Source organism: Macaca fascicularis, chromosome 2, assembly GCF_037993035.2.
Source record: "Macaca fascicularis isolate 582-1 chromosome 2, T2T-MFA8v1.1".
Taxonomy (NCBI): domain Eukaryota; kingdom Metazoa; phylum Chordata; class Mammalia; order Primates; family Cercopithecidae; genus Macaca; species Macaca fascicularis.
Window position 1 is genome coordinate 107,862,885 of NC_088376.1, and position 19,181 is coordinate 107,882,065.

General features: G+C 44.5%; 2 protein-coding genes across 17 annotated transcripts in view; one reads left to right on the forward strand and one right to left on the reverse strand.

Annotated features, from left to right (window-relative positions):
• Positions 1-12,306, reverse strand: part of ZDHHC3 (zDHHC palmitoyltransferase 3) — a 60,240-nt gene extending 47,934 nt beyond the window's left edge. For all 15 annotated transcript variants that reach the window (XM_074031909.1, XM_045386382.2, XM_045386379.2 and 12 more), the window contains exon 1: positions 12,067-12,306. The gene's annotated coding sequence lies outside the window, so the exon portion shown is untranslated. The remainder of the gene's footprint in view (positions 1-12,066) is intronic.
• Positions 12,307-12,367: 61 nt separating this feature from the next.
• The window catches only part of EXOSC7 (exosome component 7), a 34,283-nt gene continuing 27,469 nt past the window's right edge, over positions 12,368-19,181 (forward strand). For both annotated transcript variants that reach the window (XM_005546871.5, XM_074031911.1), the window contains exon 1: positions 12,368-12,458. In XM_005546871.5, the coding sequence (XP_005546928.3) occupies positions 12,402-12,458 (57 nt within the window). In that variant the 5' untranslated portion in view covers positions 12,368-12,401. The remainder of the gene's footprint in view (positions 12,459-19,181) is intronic.

Here is a 19,181-nt window from a genome sequence, read left to right on the forward strand (position 1 = left end):
CTTCACCACATAGTCCTTGAGGGGAGGAGGCCCTCCCTTATTAGCCCAGTAACTGGCACAGAGTAGCCACTTAATACACGTGTTGATTAAATGAATGCATGAGCTTTGTGATCCCAGCCTCTTAGAGGCATTGTCTGCTTACTTTCAGGACTGTGACCATATTCTGGATGGTGCAGTGTGTGTCAAGTAGGACCATGAGGTAAGTGGACTGACTCTTACTCAAGTAACCAGAATGTTCTCTCCTCAAACAACGTGGGACCAAAGAGTGTACAGAAGAGCTCTGTTTTCCCATGACCCTCGCTGGTGAGTAAGAACCTGTGATCTAGGAAAGGACCAAGCCAAAGGTGTACCTGGCAGGGCCAGACACCAAGTTCTGACCTGAAGGGCACATTCCACACTTAGAATTTCAAAATATCCCAATCAAAACCAAGAAAGGCATACTGCTACAAAAAGGTTGCTTAACCCCCAGACCTCCCAAAAGCAACAAAAGTAGCTTTCAAATAAGGATTTGTTCCTTAAATTAGCCAACTGAAAATCTGAGAAATATGGCCAAACAAAAACAAAAACAAAAACCATGAAACAAACTGTATATGTTCCCTTTATCCTGCCCCTAACAAAAACAAAAAAGGCAAATATAGACCCCCTTTTCCTTTTCTATTTTGAATTAGAGAAACTCCAATCCTTAGGGTTGAGCAGTAGACCTTTGCCAAGGACCCACCTCCCTACAAGTGTCCTTACTTCCAAGGAGCTCTGGGACAGGGCCCCAAAGATGGGCCCTAAACCCCAAACCACCCCTGTCAGCACATGCTCTCAGAGGGGCAGCCTCCTCTAGTTCCCCCTCCCTGTCTCCTTCACCCCAGCCCCTTGCCCTGTTTGCTCTTTAAAAACTCCTCTCTTTATTCAGTTCAACTCAAAGACATTCATGGAGCAGTCACTAAATGCAAGGAGCTGTGCAGGGAGTCACACATGAGGGATGATATGGACAATAATCTGTGTGTGCTGCCCTGCTCAGGCCCTGCCAGTTCCCTCCCCCAGCTCCCAACCTAATAACACTAGTCTTATTTGCTTTTTTCCTACTAACCTGCAAGTTCCATTTTATTTAGCTCTGTAGCCTAGTGTTTGGTATATGTGCTCAAATCAATAGTTCCTGAGTGACTGGTCACATATATCAAACAGACACACCCACAATAATGCTAACACTTAGGTGACTAATGAATAGTACAAAAAAGGGGCAAACAGTACCAGAAAAACCCGAACACCACAAGCAACAAAAACCCCAACAATCATAAGTGAAATAAATAGACTTTCCATGGCAAGGACTTCTGAAGGGGTTGGCTCTGAGCAGCGCCTGGAGCCAGGTGAAGCATACTGCTTACAAAACGGCAAGGGGGGCCGGGTGGGCCTGGCAGGAAAATTGGTGGTAGTAGTGGGGAACGGGAGGGGCAGGATGTCCAGGGCTCTGTGTGTGTGTCTGTGGACACATGCAAGCTTTGTAGGGAAGAGAGGAGGTGATTGGAGATGAGGCTTTATAGGTAGGAGAAAGTTGTGTTTTAGAAAGTTTTAAAATTTCATCATGAGATGGGATTTCATCCTGAAAGGTACTGGTGAGCCATAAAGTTTCTGAGGAAAGTTGTGTGGGAACAGTACTCGTGCCGTGGTTAGGCCACTCTGGAAGTGACAGGCAAGACAGATGAGAGGTCTGAGTCCAGAGGCCAATGAGTCCAGAGGCCAACAAGTCCAGGGAGGCACAAGGGCAACAGGCCTGATTCTCATTTTGGTATTAGGTTTTCTGTTCCTCTAAGTGGCTAATAGTTTTCCAAGGAAGATCTAGAACAATGATCATTTTGTAATTTGAATTATAGTAATTTATATTGAAGTTTTTTGGCTAAGGGTTTTATAGCATGAAAAAGAGTTAACGCCCCCATATATTAGTATTCCATGTTCAAAGTAATTATTCTTTTCACCTGATAGAAGAGTTCACTGAAGCCCAGAAAGACAAAGGAACTAAGCCTGGGAAGGGGCAAGGGTAAGGAAGTCACAGGAGAAATGGATCCACAGGTCCAGAGGTGTTCTGGAGTTCCCTAGTGCCAGCAATCCTGATAAGATGTGGCATCAAAATGATTATCTGAGCTCTGTGGGGGGCAGTGTATGGGAAGTCAAAGGAAATCAGCTAGTATTCCTTCATAGAATTCTAGAAACCAAAACCAAGAAATGCCTGAAATTAGTGCTATTCTAAAAGCAACAACAAAAACTGCTTCTGGTCCAGAGAATTGCCTCCAGATCCATATATGACAAACGTGCTTCATTACACCTGATCACAAGTGTGCTCTTCCACTAACCCACACTGACAGACACAAATATATTCAGTGAAGTGGAGTCTGGGGCTCCATGAGCCCCAGGGACTGGGTTGCTGGGTCAGCCTTGAGGTACACCACTTATGCCTCAATCCCCATGCTGTCTCTCCATGGTAGGCAGCTCAAAGGGTTTGAACATGGTGGTGCTAATGCCAAGCTCTTGGGCCCCATCCCACTGTGGCACTTCATCGGGTTGGCCAGGATGAACTGGCCTGGCCAAGTGTTGACTGCTAGTGATGGGCAGAATCCAGCTACAACATTTGTTGAGTGAGGAGCAAATCCCTACAAATATTTATCATGTGGCAAAAAAACCCAAAACAAAACCCTGACCTATAGTCCATGCTTTATGGACGGGGTCAAAGCATGACTGTCACATCAAACATAGAAGTTCTCTACTCAATGTATTAATGCCACTGTTCTCAGTCCAGCAAGTGTCCCAAGGACCCCCATCCTCTCAGATTGTCAACAAGTCCTATTCGCCTGCTTTCATAAGACAAGATCCTACACTAAAGTCATGGAGCAGTTCTGCCAGATCTAAAACCAAATCTTTGGAAGCACCTCAAAGTACTTTGTGAGGATTACTTTTCTGAAACACCACATCCACCCACATTCTCACATCCACCCGAACATTCATGCACTCGTGAACAGCATACATCTTGAGATGGCATAAAGTAGCATCAACAAAGGGCAATTAACTCAACCATTGGAGCCTGTATGAAATAGCTGTATACAGACTGGTTTAACAAACTCAAAATCAGGTGCAATGATCTCCCCTTGGCTTAGAGATAAGAATTATCTAAACCTTTAACACGAAAATTGAGGGATTAAACTTTCTGGGTCCCTACAAGTAGGAACTATAAAATTGAAACTCAATTTCATCAGCTTCTTAGCAGATGTCATGAACATCAGCAAAATAGTAGAAACTCTAAAATAGGATGCTTTTGGCTTAAGTCAAAATTTGTTTCAAGTGAATATGTGACATTTTAATGAATCTAGTATTATCCTAGACTGCTGTTGAGGGCTGGTCTGATATCCTCTTGAACCTGTCCTAAACACTGAATTCTCACCTAAACTAATTCTTACCACAGTTAAATAGTTCAGTCTACCCTTAAACAATCACTTAAAATGTCCACTGAAAGAGGGTAGTATTTTTTCTGCTATGCCTGTAACTCTCAGCTGAAATCCACCCTAATCAATATAACATTAACCTTCTATGGTTTAAATCGTAGTCTTAAAAACATGGTGTTTGTTTCTTTTAAAACTTCTCACATTTTAGAGTGATAGTCTTAAAGTATTCACAAGCAAGCCCTGCAACCTCAAAGATCAAATAAATGATCTTTGCTTTAGAAGCTTTAGAAACAAAACTGGTCAAGTAGAAAATTAATTCACCTGCACTACAATTACCTTAATTTGTGTAAGGATCCAAAAGGATTATAAATTTTATGCCCACTTTTTAGATGAGTCTCAGAAAACAAAGAATGAACCATGAATCACTATGTTTGAAATACTTCATTAAAAAATAGGATGAGTCACTAAACTTTTTCAAAAAGGTAAGGGTGTGGTATGAAGCCCAACAGAAGAAAGGTGCCTTATCTTCTGCAGCACACCCTGCTAGCCAAGGAAAGTGTCCAGACAGGCAGAGCGAGCTGGCCTGTTTTATAAGATCTTTACTACCAACAAGTCTACACTGTTTCTCTCTCTACAGCAGGGGCTGTCTCCCTCTGCCTGCCTTTTGTCTCTGTCATATTCAGCCTTCATACTCAGCCTTCAACAAAAAACAAATGGAAAAAAAAAAAGTAAAATACTTTACCTCCAAGCCAAACCTTACACATATTACAGTTCATTGAGGAAACCAGGAAGTGATCAGTAAACTGAAATTTCCTTCTTGCCTCATAACTGACCACCTTCTTACAAAACCCATTCATGCACACACTCAGACTCCTACCAATGTCCTTCATTTCAGAAAACAGTCTGGGATTTGGAGAGCTCATGGAGGCTGACAGTTCTTCTACTTACTATAATTATTTTATTACAATTGGCTATTTTACCAACTCCTGGCTTTACTGATCTACTAAAAAAGAATATGCACCTGAACCAGGTGCAGTGGTTCACATCTGCAATCCCAACCCTTTAGGAGGCTGAGGCAAGAGGATCACCGGAGCCTAGGAGTTAGAGACCAGCCTGGCCAACATAGTGAGACCCTGTTTCTATAATTTTTTTTTAATTGGGAAAAAAAAGACACACCCATGTATAGTGTGACATAATAAATGCCACAAACACTGGAGATCTGTAGAAGACACCACTCATTTGGGTAACACGTTCTACTTTCCCTTTTCATAGCTGTCATTTATACATTGCAATGAACAGAAAAATTGAGACAACTTTAAAACAAGACCACTTGTAAGAGTAACTGGTTAAAAACATCAGAATTTTAGAGCTGGGAGAAATATTAAAGACCACGTGGTAGATTTTAGTCAAATTTTCCTGTTTCACAAATGTGAAAAGTTAAGTCCTTTTGACATTTTGTCGAAAACTTATGTTTTAGGCAAAACATGCAGTTTGTAAGCCAGCGGGAGCATCTTCATAAAGGCAACAATAAATGACTACTCCAGCTACCCAATGAACACTCGTCGATGACAGTGACACTCTCATGGTTTGTGAACTCCTTTGTAATCCAGTGCATGATCTCATTTGACAATGAACTGCCTTCTGGCCTCTGTGAGGGTAGGCTCTAGTTTTGCTTGATTGTTGCCACAGAGTGGGATATGCTGAATGTAGGGTGGGGCCCTGATTCTTTCCTGACCCTCATTGAAGGTGTCACCCCTGCCTCCATCCGGGCACGGGGCTGCTTGCTACACATGCCTCTCCCTGTTTGATTCTCACATCTACTCTGTTTTGCAGGTATAAATGCCCACTTCCCCATCCCGCTTTTAGAAATGAGAAAACTGAAGCATGCCTACATTCATACCTCCAGGAAGTGGTGGAGACAGGATGTACTTCCAAAGTCTGCTCTTGCCCCAGAGCCTCCTTTCACTACTTACTACAACAATTAGATTTTGTCTAATAACTAGAAAATAAAAAGGGGAGGAGTATTGATGTTTCCATCAGTGACCTTGGGTTACTTACAGTTTGGCTATCTTGTCCACACATTGTTATGCAGAGGTGGCATTATCAGGTGGGCTGCATGCAGTGTTTCCATCAGTGACCTTGGGTTACTTACGGTTTGGCTATCTTGTCCACACATTGTTATGCAGAGGTGGCATTATCAGGTGGGCTGCATGCAGGGTTTCTATCAGTGACCTTGGGTTACTTATGGTTTGGCTATCTTGCCCACACATGGTTATGCAGAGGTGGCATTATCGGGTGGTGCTCACAGGCCACAGGCCTGAACATAAGCATTTTGGGCTCTAAGGTGGGGCCCTGGCTGAATACCAGCCAACATTTAGAATACTAATCCTGTCCTAACCTAGGAGGCAGGAAAGCCGTGAAGCCTCAGCCAGAAGAGTCACCCTAGGATTGAATCCCTAAAATCTGCTTTGGCTGGGAAATACTTCCTGTGGTGCCAAGTAACAGAATGCTGCTTTTTGTGAGAAAAAAGCGCCCCCCCCCCCCCACGCCATGCTAGGTAGAGACCAATGGGCAAAGGTTCCCACCTGAGGATGTTGAGAATGGCACCTGGGCCCACGTTGTGTCATGTGCAGCCACACAGCCACTGTGACATCACTTAGGCCAGAGCTTGGATGTTTTTAGGGACTAAAAGCAAAAGTGCTTAAAGAAATCTGAAAGACTAGCTAGGAAGGGAGAGAACCAGTTATTGCAACTGTATGAGGTACTAGGGATCAAAAAGGGGAGACATTTGACTTTCAGGAATCTGCTGATATCACTTATTCCAGGCACTGTAAGTGGCAATGCAAGAGCAGAGCCCTGAGAGAACCTGGGACCACAGAAAGAAGGCTGTAATGGGCTCTGAGAGAGAGAACACAGCCCCTACTTACCTGGTGAGGGGCTCTCCTGCCATTCACCAGAGGGCTTTGGAAATAGATGGGAGGCTAGTGCTAAAGGGAATGAAGACTGGGCTTGGAATCAAGAGGCCAGAGTTTACTCCCAATCCTGCCACTCGCTAACCTCACAATCTTGATCTCAGGCAAGACAGTTACCATTCTGGGCCTCAGTTTCCTCATTTGATAAAACAAAGGGGAAGATCACGCTGATTGCTAAGGCCCCTTGCAGGGCTGAGATTCTATGAGTCCTCTGTTCTCAGGAGCAAATTCAACATTTTCTTTGTTAATATCTTGGATTTTACATTTTTTTTTTTTTTTTAACCAAAAGCTTCCCTTAACCTCTTTTCCTGATTTGCTAATATTCAAAAAGCAGCCCACTAGCAACTATCCCTCTTAGCAATTTCCTGAGCATGGTTAGTTTTTTCAATCAAGTACAGCATACAATTACGACTTCCTTTTGTTCATTTAATTCTTTTTCAGAGTGAAAAAAGCACTAGCAAAATATATCAAGTATAACAAAGTGGTAAATGAAAGAAGTCTTAAAAACTCCAAGTTAAACATGGCCATTTTTCAATATTCAAATATGTGCCTATCCAGGATCCATTCTGAGTTTTAAAACCTGGCAAGATACTCACTTGAGGGCAAAATGAGACTTAGGTAAACTGCCTTGTTCAAAGTCATAAAGCAAGTTAATAGCAAAGCCCAAATCTTTGGAATAAGATGCCGGGAAGTCTTTCCACTATAGATTGTTATCTTCCTAACCAACCTGTCTTTCTAGATTCTCTGCTACTATTTCTTGGTCTATTTCTTAAAGTCTTCACATACCGAAGACTTTACTGCAACAGGACTGTGGCCAGAACTGTATTTGTCCCATTAGGCTCACCTTGCTAAGGTAAGAAAGTGATCTCACCCAAAGGTATTCCATCTCCACTGACCTTGAATAGGAAATACACATTCATGTCTTGCCAAGAGTTCAAGCACCAAGTCAATATATACTAGGAAGGCTATGGTTTGGAGGAGACTATGAAATAATGACATTTCCCATGCATTCCAAATGTATTAGGATGTATGACTGAATTAAGTGGGACATGCACCTGGAGCCTTCTCACCTTCACAGTTGATAGCCATGAATGAACTGGCCATTTGTCTCTGAAAATCTGCTTCCGAGGAGGAAAGCAAATGATTTTTTAAAATGCAAAACAGGAAGGAACTAAAGGCAGCATGGCATGAGCCTCATTTTTTCCCCTAGCAGGTCAATATGAGATATCACCCCTCCACTTCTACTTGAGACTTTGTTACTTTCCATGGCTATCAGTGCGTGTGTGTTTAAATATTTCCACATTTGGTAATCAGGATCTGTGACCCCCTTTTCTCAAATATGCCCTAATGACACATAGGAAACACGCTATCACTCTCCCAAAATGAAACACACATGAAGACTGTATAACCTTTCCTCTAATTAAGAGTAAGCTTTACCCATGTATTACTAGCAATTTTTCTATCACTGTAATCCCGAGTTATAATGTCTAGAAGACAGATGAAGACCTGCTGGCCAGACTATGATAGTATTCTTTACAGATACTCTTCATTTCTATCATTATTTTATTACTTATTATTATTTTATTATTTTTTTGTGATGGGGTCTATGTTGCCCAGGCTGGATTCAAACTCTGGGACTCAAGGGATCCTCCTACCTCATTCTTTTAAGACAAGGTACAGGCAGGACAAATGTAAAGTGTTTAAAGGAAACAGATCTACAGGGAAAACAATAACTCACTTTGTACATTTCGAGGGTGCTGGGCTAATGGTGAAAATGCAAAGCAAAAGGCCTAAAATGTGGCCATGTCTGCTTAGGACTGGGATTGGAAGGTTTCCTACTGGGCTTTTAAGAGCTCTCTGCAACTGAGCACAGTGGCTCATGCCTGTAATCCCAGCACTTTGGTAGGCCGAGGCAGGCAGATCTCTTGAGGCCAGGAGTTCGAGACCAGCCTGACCAACATGGCCAAACCCAGTCTCTACCAAAAATACAAAAATTAGCTATGAGTGGTGGCATACACTTGTAATCCCAGCTACTTGGGAGGCTGAGGCCCAAGAATCACTTAAACCCAGGAGGCGGAGGTTGCAGTGAGCAGAGATCGTGCCACCGCACTCCAGCCTAGACAACAGAGCAAGTTTCTGTCTCCAAAAAAGCTCTCTGCAACGTCAGCACCACAGACTCAGCACTGCCCTGAAGCTCTTTTGTAACTGGCTTTTATTGGTTTAATTAACCAAGGCTGGGTGGGACAGATTTACTCTACCTCTGTAATGTTATTGCTGCTGGCTTGTGGCTAGCAGCAGCTCTTACCTTTTGTATCTCATACCTGGCCTGCACAATTAGCACCTTATTATAGGCTGGTCTCTCTTCTAATTGCCACGTCTCAATTTGAGCATTTTATTTTATTGTCTTGTTCATGCAGTAGTTCAAGGTCCTGGGCTCCCCCACTATAATAAACTCTAAACTATTTTTAGGCAGGTGCTGTGTTTTGAGTTTCTTATCTCTTTATGCCCATAAGAACACTAGGGACTCACAGGCATGCAAACACTGACTGACTGAAGAGTTTCTAGATATCCTGAGTATGGCATACGGTTGGAATCTGGGTCTCCATGCATGCTACTCAACCCTAGTATCAGATCTATCAGACTTCTTTGCCATTGAGGGCTCTCTCCTTAGCTATCTGGAGTTAAACTCTATTCTGCTCATATATAACCTTTTGCCTTGTTTAAAATATTGGGCTGCAACAGACACAGCAAAGTCCCATCAGCACCACATTCCACGTTCCTCTAGAAAAATGATTCAAGAGATATGAGTTTATGCTTGAACAGACTTCTTGCTTTTGGAATTAAGATTAACTATATAGTTCATGGGACAGTTACCAATGCCATAACAAAATTGGGACTTCCTTCACCAAATACTCTGGTGAATGTAATAAAACTTGGGGGGAGGTTGTGTAAGGTGATGGTTAAGAGTGTGGGCAGGAGAGCTAGACTGCCTGGTCTCAAGTCCTGGTTCTGCCATTTACCAATGATGTAACCTGTGACCCTGGTTAAGGCATTTAACCTCTCTGTGCCTCATTTCCCAATCTGTAAAATAGGGATAAAAATACTTGCATCATAAGGATGTTGCAAGGACCGAATAATTTTTTTTTTTTTTTTGAGACGGGGTTTTGCTCTTGTTGCCCAGGCTGGAGTGCAATGGCGTGATCTCGGCTCACTAAAACCTCTGCCTCCTGCGTTCAGGCGATTCTCCTGCCTCAGGCTCCCAAGTAGCTGGGATTACAGGCATGCACCACCATGCCTGGCTAATTTTGTATTTTTAGTAGAGATAAGGTTTCTCCATGTTGGTCAAGCTGGTCTCAAACTTCCAATCTCAGGTGATCCACCCACCTCGGCCTCCCAAAATGCTGGGATTACAGGTGTGAGCCACCGCACCTAGCCTGGTTAATCTTTATAAAGTGCTTAGAACAATGCTTGGCTTACAATAAGTACTATGTAAATTAGTGTTGAAAATTAGAGTATAAGGTTTTAGAATACACAAACCTACAGAATAGTATACCCCAATTCATTTATTCATTCAATAAACGAATCTAATAGTGATGGAAAAACAAGATGGTTTAATACTGTGTCATCCTTGACTTCTTGATTTTTTTGGGTTATCATATGTTCTTTGAATTACTTCAATACACTAAAAAATAACTCTGAATTTATGGATTTTAAAGATGTCCAATGCACTGTTACAGCAAAGGTGATAAAAATGTTGTGGCAGCATTTAAGCAGATGATTAGTGAAGATTGTCATTGTTTTAGCAGACAATTTAAAAAGGAACATTCTACTGTTTACATCTCTCTTACCTACTTAGCCTCATATATAAGACATCATTCATAACATTATTTAGCAAATACTGCAGACCCTTGTCCAGTATGGAATTCCTGTCAATTGTGAGGGGAGGGCAGTTCAAATACATGTTCTATATGAAACTCTTTATATAAAGATGACTCCATGGTATCTGAACTCAGGCTTTTCTTCCTGTGTCTTTCTGATCTGTCCATTTGCTGTCACCTCTTAAATCCTTAGTCTCCTCAGATATCCTAGCTTCTAAAATCCCACTTCCAGCGTCTCTCCTTTCTGAGCAATCTCTAGCACATCTAGAAAATGTCATTTATAACATTAGCGATCTCATGTTATCTTATCACACACAGCTCCTCACACAGAACCCAGCTGTCCAACCACACACAAACACACTTATGTGCCACAACAGGTGGGGCACCTGTGCCTTCATTAGGGAGGAAATCCTTCCGGCTTCACCTCTTTCAGTTCCCTGGAAGGCAAAGTCCAATCCTGCAAACTGTCTTCCTTTTAGGTGCCCCTGTAGAGAATTATGTACAGACATACGAAACATCTAATGTCCAGTCTATGAAGAAGGGATCATCAATTTTGGAGCTCAGCAGTTTAATGCTTAAGAATGTTAGCAAGTACTTCCTCTCTATAACCTTATCAGACGACCTCCCAATCCCACTGTGCTCACTGATGCCACCATCATAGCTCTAATCACCATGATCTGTGGTTATGTTGGCCCCGGAGCCTTCATCTGCCCAGGGAACTTCTCCCGGCATAGTGTGTTTTACTTGTCTTGTGTTCTAGAGGTAGCACAAAGCCTGTCTATAGTAGGCTCCCAATGGTTAACTGAAACTGTATTTGAAGCCATTATCTGATAATACCAACTTTTTTTTTTTTTTTGGTTCATCAAGCTGATTAGGGTTACTTTCACTTTTGAGAACAGGGAGGGTCCTCAAAAATGGAACATCAGGAAAGTCATCAGACTTGCTTTAACCTGCCTTCCTTGCTTCAACTAATTTGGGTTAACTTTCTCCCATTTATCCACACGGCGCCTTTAAAACTTGCACCATACTTGTCCGCCCCGCCTTAATGAGTTCCTTTGGTGACCCCAGCTTCACCTTGCAGATATCCTCTCCAGGTATCCAATACCCATACTCCCACTCGGCCATAGCAAGGGGTTGGGGTTGGCTTTTTTTCCGGCAACTGCTCACAGCTTCCATCAAGCCGGGGTTTCCAGTTCCCGCTAGGAAGCGTCGGGGACGTCCGGGCACTGCGCACCTCGGCAGCGCCGGTTACCAAGCGCCTCCTCCCCCCCTGTCTGTGGGACAACGCTCTGATAAGCACCCGAGGCAAGAGGTCCCAGCAAGGTACTGGGACAGCGTTTGGTCATAGAGAGTGAGCGAGCCAGCGAGAGATATTCCTGGGTGGAGGGGTGGGGACGCCTTAGGACTAGTGTCCCCCACTCCCGGACCCTTCCCACCGAGAGCTACCTACAGAGGGCTGCATCGCCTCTCCTCTCCTCTTCAGTCATCCTAGGGACTAGAGAAATGGAGGAGAGAAGAGCGGGGAAACAGCACCCCCGAGCCAATCACGACGTCCGCCCCTCCTTAGTCGGGGTCTCTCTCTCTCTCTCTCTCTCTCTCTCTCTCTCTCACACACACACACACACACACACACACACACACACACACACACACACACACACACACGAGCTCCTAAGTCAACTCCAGCTCTGAGTAACTACGCCGCACGCCTCTCCCACTGGGAGTCCCCCGGCCCGTGTGGCTCGCCTCACCCCAGCTTCTTCACCCCAACTCCGGTTTCCCTTCCCAACTGACCGTGAAGCCGGAGGCAGTTCCCCAGTCCCAGACCCCGGTGGGGCTCCCGCCGCGGCCGCCGCTGCCTTCCCCTGCAGTCCCCAACCCGGGACCCGGCCTCGGGCTACGGCGATGGCTCCTTGGAACGAGGCGCCGCGGCTCTCTGGACTCGGCCAGACACCGGGCGGCGCGCAGGAGAAGCCCATCGAGCTCCCGGCAGTGGCGGCGGCCGCGGCTGCAGGAGCGGCCGCCGCACAGGTTGATGACGCGCTGACGCGGTGGGTGGGACGTGGGGGTGCGGTCCAGAGGAGGCGACGCGCGCAGATGACGTGCGGCTCGCGGGGCTGTTCGGCAGCATGGCGTCCGTGGCGCTGAGCGAGGCGGAGAAGGTGTACATCGTGCACGGCGTCCAGGTAGCGACAGCAGCGGCGTTGGGTCGGCCGCCGGGTTCAGCCTGGCCCTGCGGGTCGCGGCCTGCCCTGGGTTTGCCAGGGAGGAGGCAGCCGAGCTGCGGCGACTGTCCGTTTACCTTGTGATTAAACGGCTCTGCTGCCGGCGTTTGCAGTTCGGAGCTGGCAACGCGGACGTTTTTAGGACTGTTAGCGCATTTGCAGTTTTGCGGGTCTATAAGATTCCGAACCCGGGCAGGAAGCGTCGGGCAGTCCCGGAGGCCTTTTCTTAGTGAGAGAGCATCGCCCCCGGGGCCATCCATTCGGCATTCGCGCACGTAACTGGTCCGAGCCTCAGTTTTATCTTCGAGGAAATGGGAGTTTGGAGTTGGGCTTCTGGCCTGCTTTTCCTCACCTCGTGGTTAGTAGGGGCATGCTAGGTGAACGCACTTTGTAAATACAAATTGCGGTACAAATAAAGGGGGAAGAGTTTTTAAAAAGCGGCTAGGACGCCTGTAATCCCAGCATTTTGGGAGGCCGAGGCGGGCGGATCACGAGGTCAAGAGACCGTCCTGGCCAACATGGTGATACCCCGTCTCTGCTAAAAATACAAAAAAAAAAAAAAAAAAAAAAAAAAATTAGCTGGGCGTGGTGGCGCGCTCCTGTAGTCCCAGCTACTTCGGAGGCTGAGGCAGGAGAATCGCTTGAACCCGGGAGGCGGAGGTTGCAGTGAGATCGCGCCACTGCACTCCAGCCACTGGGCGACAGAGTGAGACTCCGTCTCAAATAATAATAATAATAAATTTTAAAAAGCGGCTAGGCAGCCGATAGCGTAAGTGCTGTTTCCATTTTGCCAATGGAGAACTAAGATCCCTAGGCAGCTGTAACCTAATGTCCTCTGTGTTCTATGTTAAACCCCTGGTTTTGACCACTCGAGAACGAGGGTTGAAACATGTGGGACCTGGAAACGAGCTACCCCGTATCCTCCTCTGGCTCTGTCTCCACTTGTTAACCCACGGTGTGGTCCTCCTATCAGAGTTCTTCATCCCATCCTTGGCAGAGTTCTGGCGACAGCCCCTACCTCTTTTCCTCATGCCTTTCTTCTGTCAGTACCAACTGCAAAATCAGTGGTCCCGTGATATAGCCATCAGATTGAAGCAACCAGCTATCATTAAAGTTCCACAACGTGAGTTAAGGACATTTCCATTTATAAAAATCGTGACCTACTGTTATCTTCCGGGCCCTTTATATATGAAGAAATGCCAGTATTTAGCTTATTAAGCCTGGATAATAAAGTCAGAACTCACAGTTGCATATTTTAGTTATAATTCAGGATTAGCAATAGTGGGACATATGTGTGTATTACTTGGTAACATGTGTTATTTGTGTGTGAGGGGTCATAAAAATGCCCAAAAGCAATTAGATCTGTCTTTCCCTGCTATGTTTTTGTATACACTTTGTTCAGGTGATTTTTATCCTCAAAGTATGATTTTTAGGCACACATTAAGGATAACCATTTTCCTCTAAATTTAAAAACCTTTGGTTTTCTTTCTTTTTTACCGCAGCTTAGCGTGATGTACTGACTCTGTCATGTGTCGTATTTTCTCTCACATTTCATCTCTGAAAGTGGCACTGAGGCATGGACATATCTGTAACTTCAAGGTTAGAGATTTCTCCCCAGCATCCTTAATTCCCATGGCAGTTCATTAGCTATCTAGCAGCAGAGTCCCACCATAGTCATAAATCCTTTATTACTTTATAATGAGTAATAAAATCATTTATATTTATAACACACCTGTTATCTGCTGGGTGCTATGGGGGAAGAAAAGACTATAAGCCTCAGTTCTGATCCTTGAGATGCCTAGGATCTAATTTGGGCAAAGTTAATTAATTTTATTTACCAACATATATCTAGCCACTGGCATGTTATGTGGGAAGCAGTAGGGATGCTAAAACATGGTTGTGAAATAAATGAAAGATAGGAGGGAGACAAACAGAGAGTAAAAGTGAATAAAATAAAGACAAAGGTAATAAGATCTATGCCAAGGAAGTGGTATAGTTAGTGGAGGTTGAAGAAGTTAAAGTATACCAGGGGCCGGGCATGGTGGCTCACGCCTCTAATCCCAGCACTTTGGAAGGCTGAGATGGGAGGATCGCTTGAGCCTAGGAGTTTGAGACCAGCTTGGGCAACACAGTGAGAGCCCATCTCTAAAGAAATATGTATATTTTTTTAATAAATAAAAAGAATTCCAGGGACTTGTAATGCTCTGGAGGCTTCCCTAAGTAGGTGGAATTGTTCCCCTAAATCCATGTCAGGGATTCCTCCTCTGTATCTTCAGGACTCAGTGTTCATTCATTCAACACAGAACTGAGCTAGACTCGGGCTAGGAAGAAACCTGTTGTTATATAGCTCTCATGCTAGAAGGAAGATGCAGAAATTGTAAATGTACTTGAGTGTTTATATATAAAATTGTACTAGTGCTATGAAGGAAAAAACAGGGACACGATCTAGACTGGGAGGTCAGAGGAGTCTTCCCTAAGGAAATAGCACGTGAACTGAGCTCTCAGCATGACTGAGAATTAAGCAGGCGTGAGTGTTCCAGAAGGAAGGGATGGTGAGTCTGTAAATCCTCAGGTGGAGGACATGTGGAGCCCAGTGGGTGGGCTGGGGGAAATGGTGGAAGATCAGCTTGCACAGGTGGCCAGAAGCACGATCCTAGAGGTCTTAGAGGCTCAGTCATTCCCTCCTCATGGACCTTGGAAGGAATAGCCTGTTGACTTGTCTGTATGGGGGACCCTTAAGGCATGGCCAGTGTCTGGCACTTGGTAGGTTCTTAGTAGCATTGAATGAGTAAGGTAAGCTTTAAAGGAGGAATTAGTTGGATGGTGTTTTTGTTTTTTAAATCAAGCCTCCCTCTCACCAGTACCATGGACATACTTGGCCACAGTTGTTGGTAAATGCTCAACTCTGTGTATCACAGAGCCATGCAGAGTAATGGGCTTCAAATCAACATCTTCATAAGGGCTTATTAATGTTGGCCAAAAATATGCCATATTTATAGAGGAGTAAAACACAATTTACACCATTCAAATAAAGGCAGGATGCAGGTGAATGAGCCTACCATGAATCTCCACTGATTCAGTTCTGAAATCTCCTACACTTTTCTTGTGTTGGTTATAGAGTGCCAGCAGTGCACCTTAAGCAGTGCCTGCCTGGACTCCTGTTGCTTGTGTAGTCCTAGTCATTTTGTGTTTTACTTTTCACTTTTGGTCCAGTAAGGTCTGTTTCAGCTTCTGATATCACTTTCCCTTCAGCCTTTGGTTCTTTTGCTATTTCAGGGAATATTTCATCTTGTTTTGGTGATAGTTAGAAGCAGTTGAAATTAACCTCATGATGTTGTGTTGAGGATTCAGTTGCTAGTAATGGTAACCAACACACTGGCTCAAGAAAAATAGTATGGATTACAAGTCTGCAAGTGTTTCTCCAGGAATCCAAGGGCACTTGGATGAGCAAGGCTCTCCCTTGCTCATCTCTGCTGCTTTTTTTTTCCCCCCCTCTTTGCTTTGTTTTTGTCTCCCTGCAGATTAGTTTTCTATTTCTTGGGCCAGTGGTAGAAAAAATGTGGTTCCTTCCCAGCTCCTCTGTAAAAGAGACCATTCCTTCTCGTTCAGTTCCGAACTCATGTTTCCAAGAGAAAGAAACTCTAGTTGTTTTTGGGGGTTGAGGGAAAGGATGGACAGAATAATTAGGCTCAAACATGGCCACTAGAGGATGTGTCATACTTGGGAGAAGTCAGTTTGTGAGAAGGGAGGATGGATCATTTTAGTTTTTGGCAGAAAATGGAACCACTTCAGATAGTTCAGGAGACTTTTATGATGGGACTCTAGAGCAGTATGGATGGGTTTCAGGGAACCAATAAGAGATGTTGAGGAGCCCCAAGACAAACAACTGCTGGGAGTGGCTACTGCCCCTAGTCTAAAGGGGCCAGGGGAGGAAACAGTATTACCACATTTCAGTGATAGCTGGAACTGTGGAGGAAGGGCTTCCCAACATAAGTCATAGTCTTGGATAGATGCAGGCAATATCAGAAATGTGGCCCCTAGATTGGGGGTGAGGGGCACCCTCTGATCTGGTATCTTCCATTGGACAAACCCAACCAGAAGCCAGCAAAGGGAGTCTAGGTGATACAATTTGAGTCAACCTGGTGAACAGATCCGCACTCCCAGGGAAGAGCAGATAATCAAAAAGGTTGATTAAATCTGTATTTTGATAAATAATTTGATTGGTTTCTGTTAGGTTCTCTTTCAGCCTTTGAAGGCTATATCCCATTCTTGTTAGGTACATATTATAATTTTTATTTCATTGAATATTTACAACAGTTCTGAAGGTAAAGTATCTCTACAGACGAGGAACTGAGCTTGGGCAGGTTGAGTCACTTGTCCAAGGTGACACAGTAATTGAATGGTGGCACTGGGATTTAAATCCAGATCTGTCTGATTGCAAAGCGCATACTTGACTCTGAGGCCACCTTCCTGCTGCAGTGAAAGTCATTGTCTTCCATTTCCTCAGCAGGGATCCAGACATCAAGGCGGGAGAGAATCTTTGCTTCCTCTACCTCCTTTTCTTTCTCCTTTTCTCTGAAAGTTTGTGGGGAAACAGGAAGGGAAAGAGAAAGTTCTTTTTTTTTTTTTTTTTTTAAGTTCTAGGGTACATGTGCACAACGTGGAGGTTTGTTACATATGTATACATGTGCCATGTTGGTGTGCTGCACACATTAACTCGTCATTTACATTAGGTATATCTTCTAATGCTATCCTTCCCCCCTCCCCACAATAGGCCCTGGTGTGTGATGCGGGAAAGAGAAAGGTCTAATTGACACCTCCCACTCCTCAATTTTTCTAGAGCTTAAATAGTATATGGCATATACTGCTGTATTGTTGTTTTGGTTGCATTTTTCCCACATTGATTATAAGTTCCTTTAGAATCCTATATTGCATTTCTTTATATAGCTTTTGTCTCACTAGTATTGTAAATTATTTTCTCTGTCCATACTATGCAGAACTTGGAGCAGACTTCAGAATTTTTAGAATCTAGGATTTATCCTCTTTTCTGGCTTAACTGGCTAGATGTGTGTTTTCTTCATCCATGAGAAGCCATTGCTAACCTCCCTCTTAGCCCAAGAATTCTGAAGCCTTGAAGTGCATTTTACTCACCTACAAAATACAGAGTCTGAGGCTTTACCCCAACATTCTGAATCAGACTTTCTGGGGCTGGGGCCTGAGAATGGACATTATCATAAAGTGTTCGGAAATTTGGGGGCAGCCACCAGACATTGGCCCATGGGCAAGCCACTGACCAGAGATACAGGAATCTCTGCTTTCTCCTGCTGACGTCGTATGGTTTCCTGCCTCTTTTTGAATGAGGCTTTGGAGTCAGACTGAGCAGGCACCTTCACCATTTACAATAAGTGATTTTACCTGCATAACTGAGCCTGCTTCCCCTTGTGTAAATGGGGACTTAGGCACCGGGAGGTAGAATGGGGTTGTGAGGAATGTTGAGATAAGAGATGTCAAGCGCTTGGGCTGTGATCAACACGGAAAAAAATGTTAGCTCCCTTTCAAGTTTGTTTCTCCATCAGAAGTGTGACTTTGTCCTAAACCATCCACACTAGATCCCCAACCTTCATAGTGACCTCATTAAAGATTCAGCCTGTGGCTCTTGAGAATTAACCTCTTTTGATTTGAAGGAATCGGGATTTTTCAATTATCGCAAGAAAAGGGATAGGCCAGGTGCAGTGACTCACACCTGTAATCCCAGCCCTTTGGGAGGCTGAGGTGGGAGGATCACCTGAGGCCAGGAGTTGGCGGCCAGTCTGGGCAACATAGCAACACCCTATCTCAAAAAAAAAAAAAAAAAAATTAGGTGTGTGGTGGTGTGTGCCTGTAGGCCTAGCTGCTTGGGAGGCTGAGGCCAGAGGATCACTTGAGCCCAGGAGTTGGAGCTGTCACCCCAGCCTGGGTAACAGAGGGAGACTCTGTCTCTTAAAAAAAAAAAAGAGAGAGAGAAAAGAGAAGGGGGATCTGTGGCAAGAGCTGGAAAGTCCCCAGACAGCTCTGAGGTACCACCTCTCATGGGCTCCGTGGATTATCTCATGGCCTGTGTGGCTGTATGACTGTCTTTATCTCTAGTGACACCTCTGCTTTTCTTTGCCAAGATTTATCCCTTCTCTGCAGCCACTTGCTGTCCAGCTTCCCTTCTTTGTAGAATCTGCCTCTGCCTAATACCTTTACTTTTGTGTGGGTGGCCTCTCTGGGCTCCTCCATATCATGACCTGTCAGCTCTTTAACTCCTTTCTTCTCTCAAGTGTTTCTCAGATCAGAGATCAGAGTCCAATGAGAGAATCAGTTTGGTCTGCTAGTATTTCGTGCCAAAAAGAGCTGATGATCACTGTTTGGATTATATGCCTTTGGTTCAGGCACATACCCTGATCCTGGCTGTTGGGGATGGATGGTGACTGTTACTTGGCCTTTACAGGACTGTAGGCACAATAAAGCTTTCCCAGATTCAGCCTACTGAGTGCTATGGCCATGACCTGGACATTAAACCGGCCCTCATAGGTTCGGACCTGGCCATGGCAATTGACTGACCCTACCACAGGGCTCTTGGAACCCTGTGAAAGCCATTTTATTGTATGTTCTTGGCTGTTGAAGGGAGTTGTAGGCCAGCTGATGGCTTCCATTTCTTTT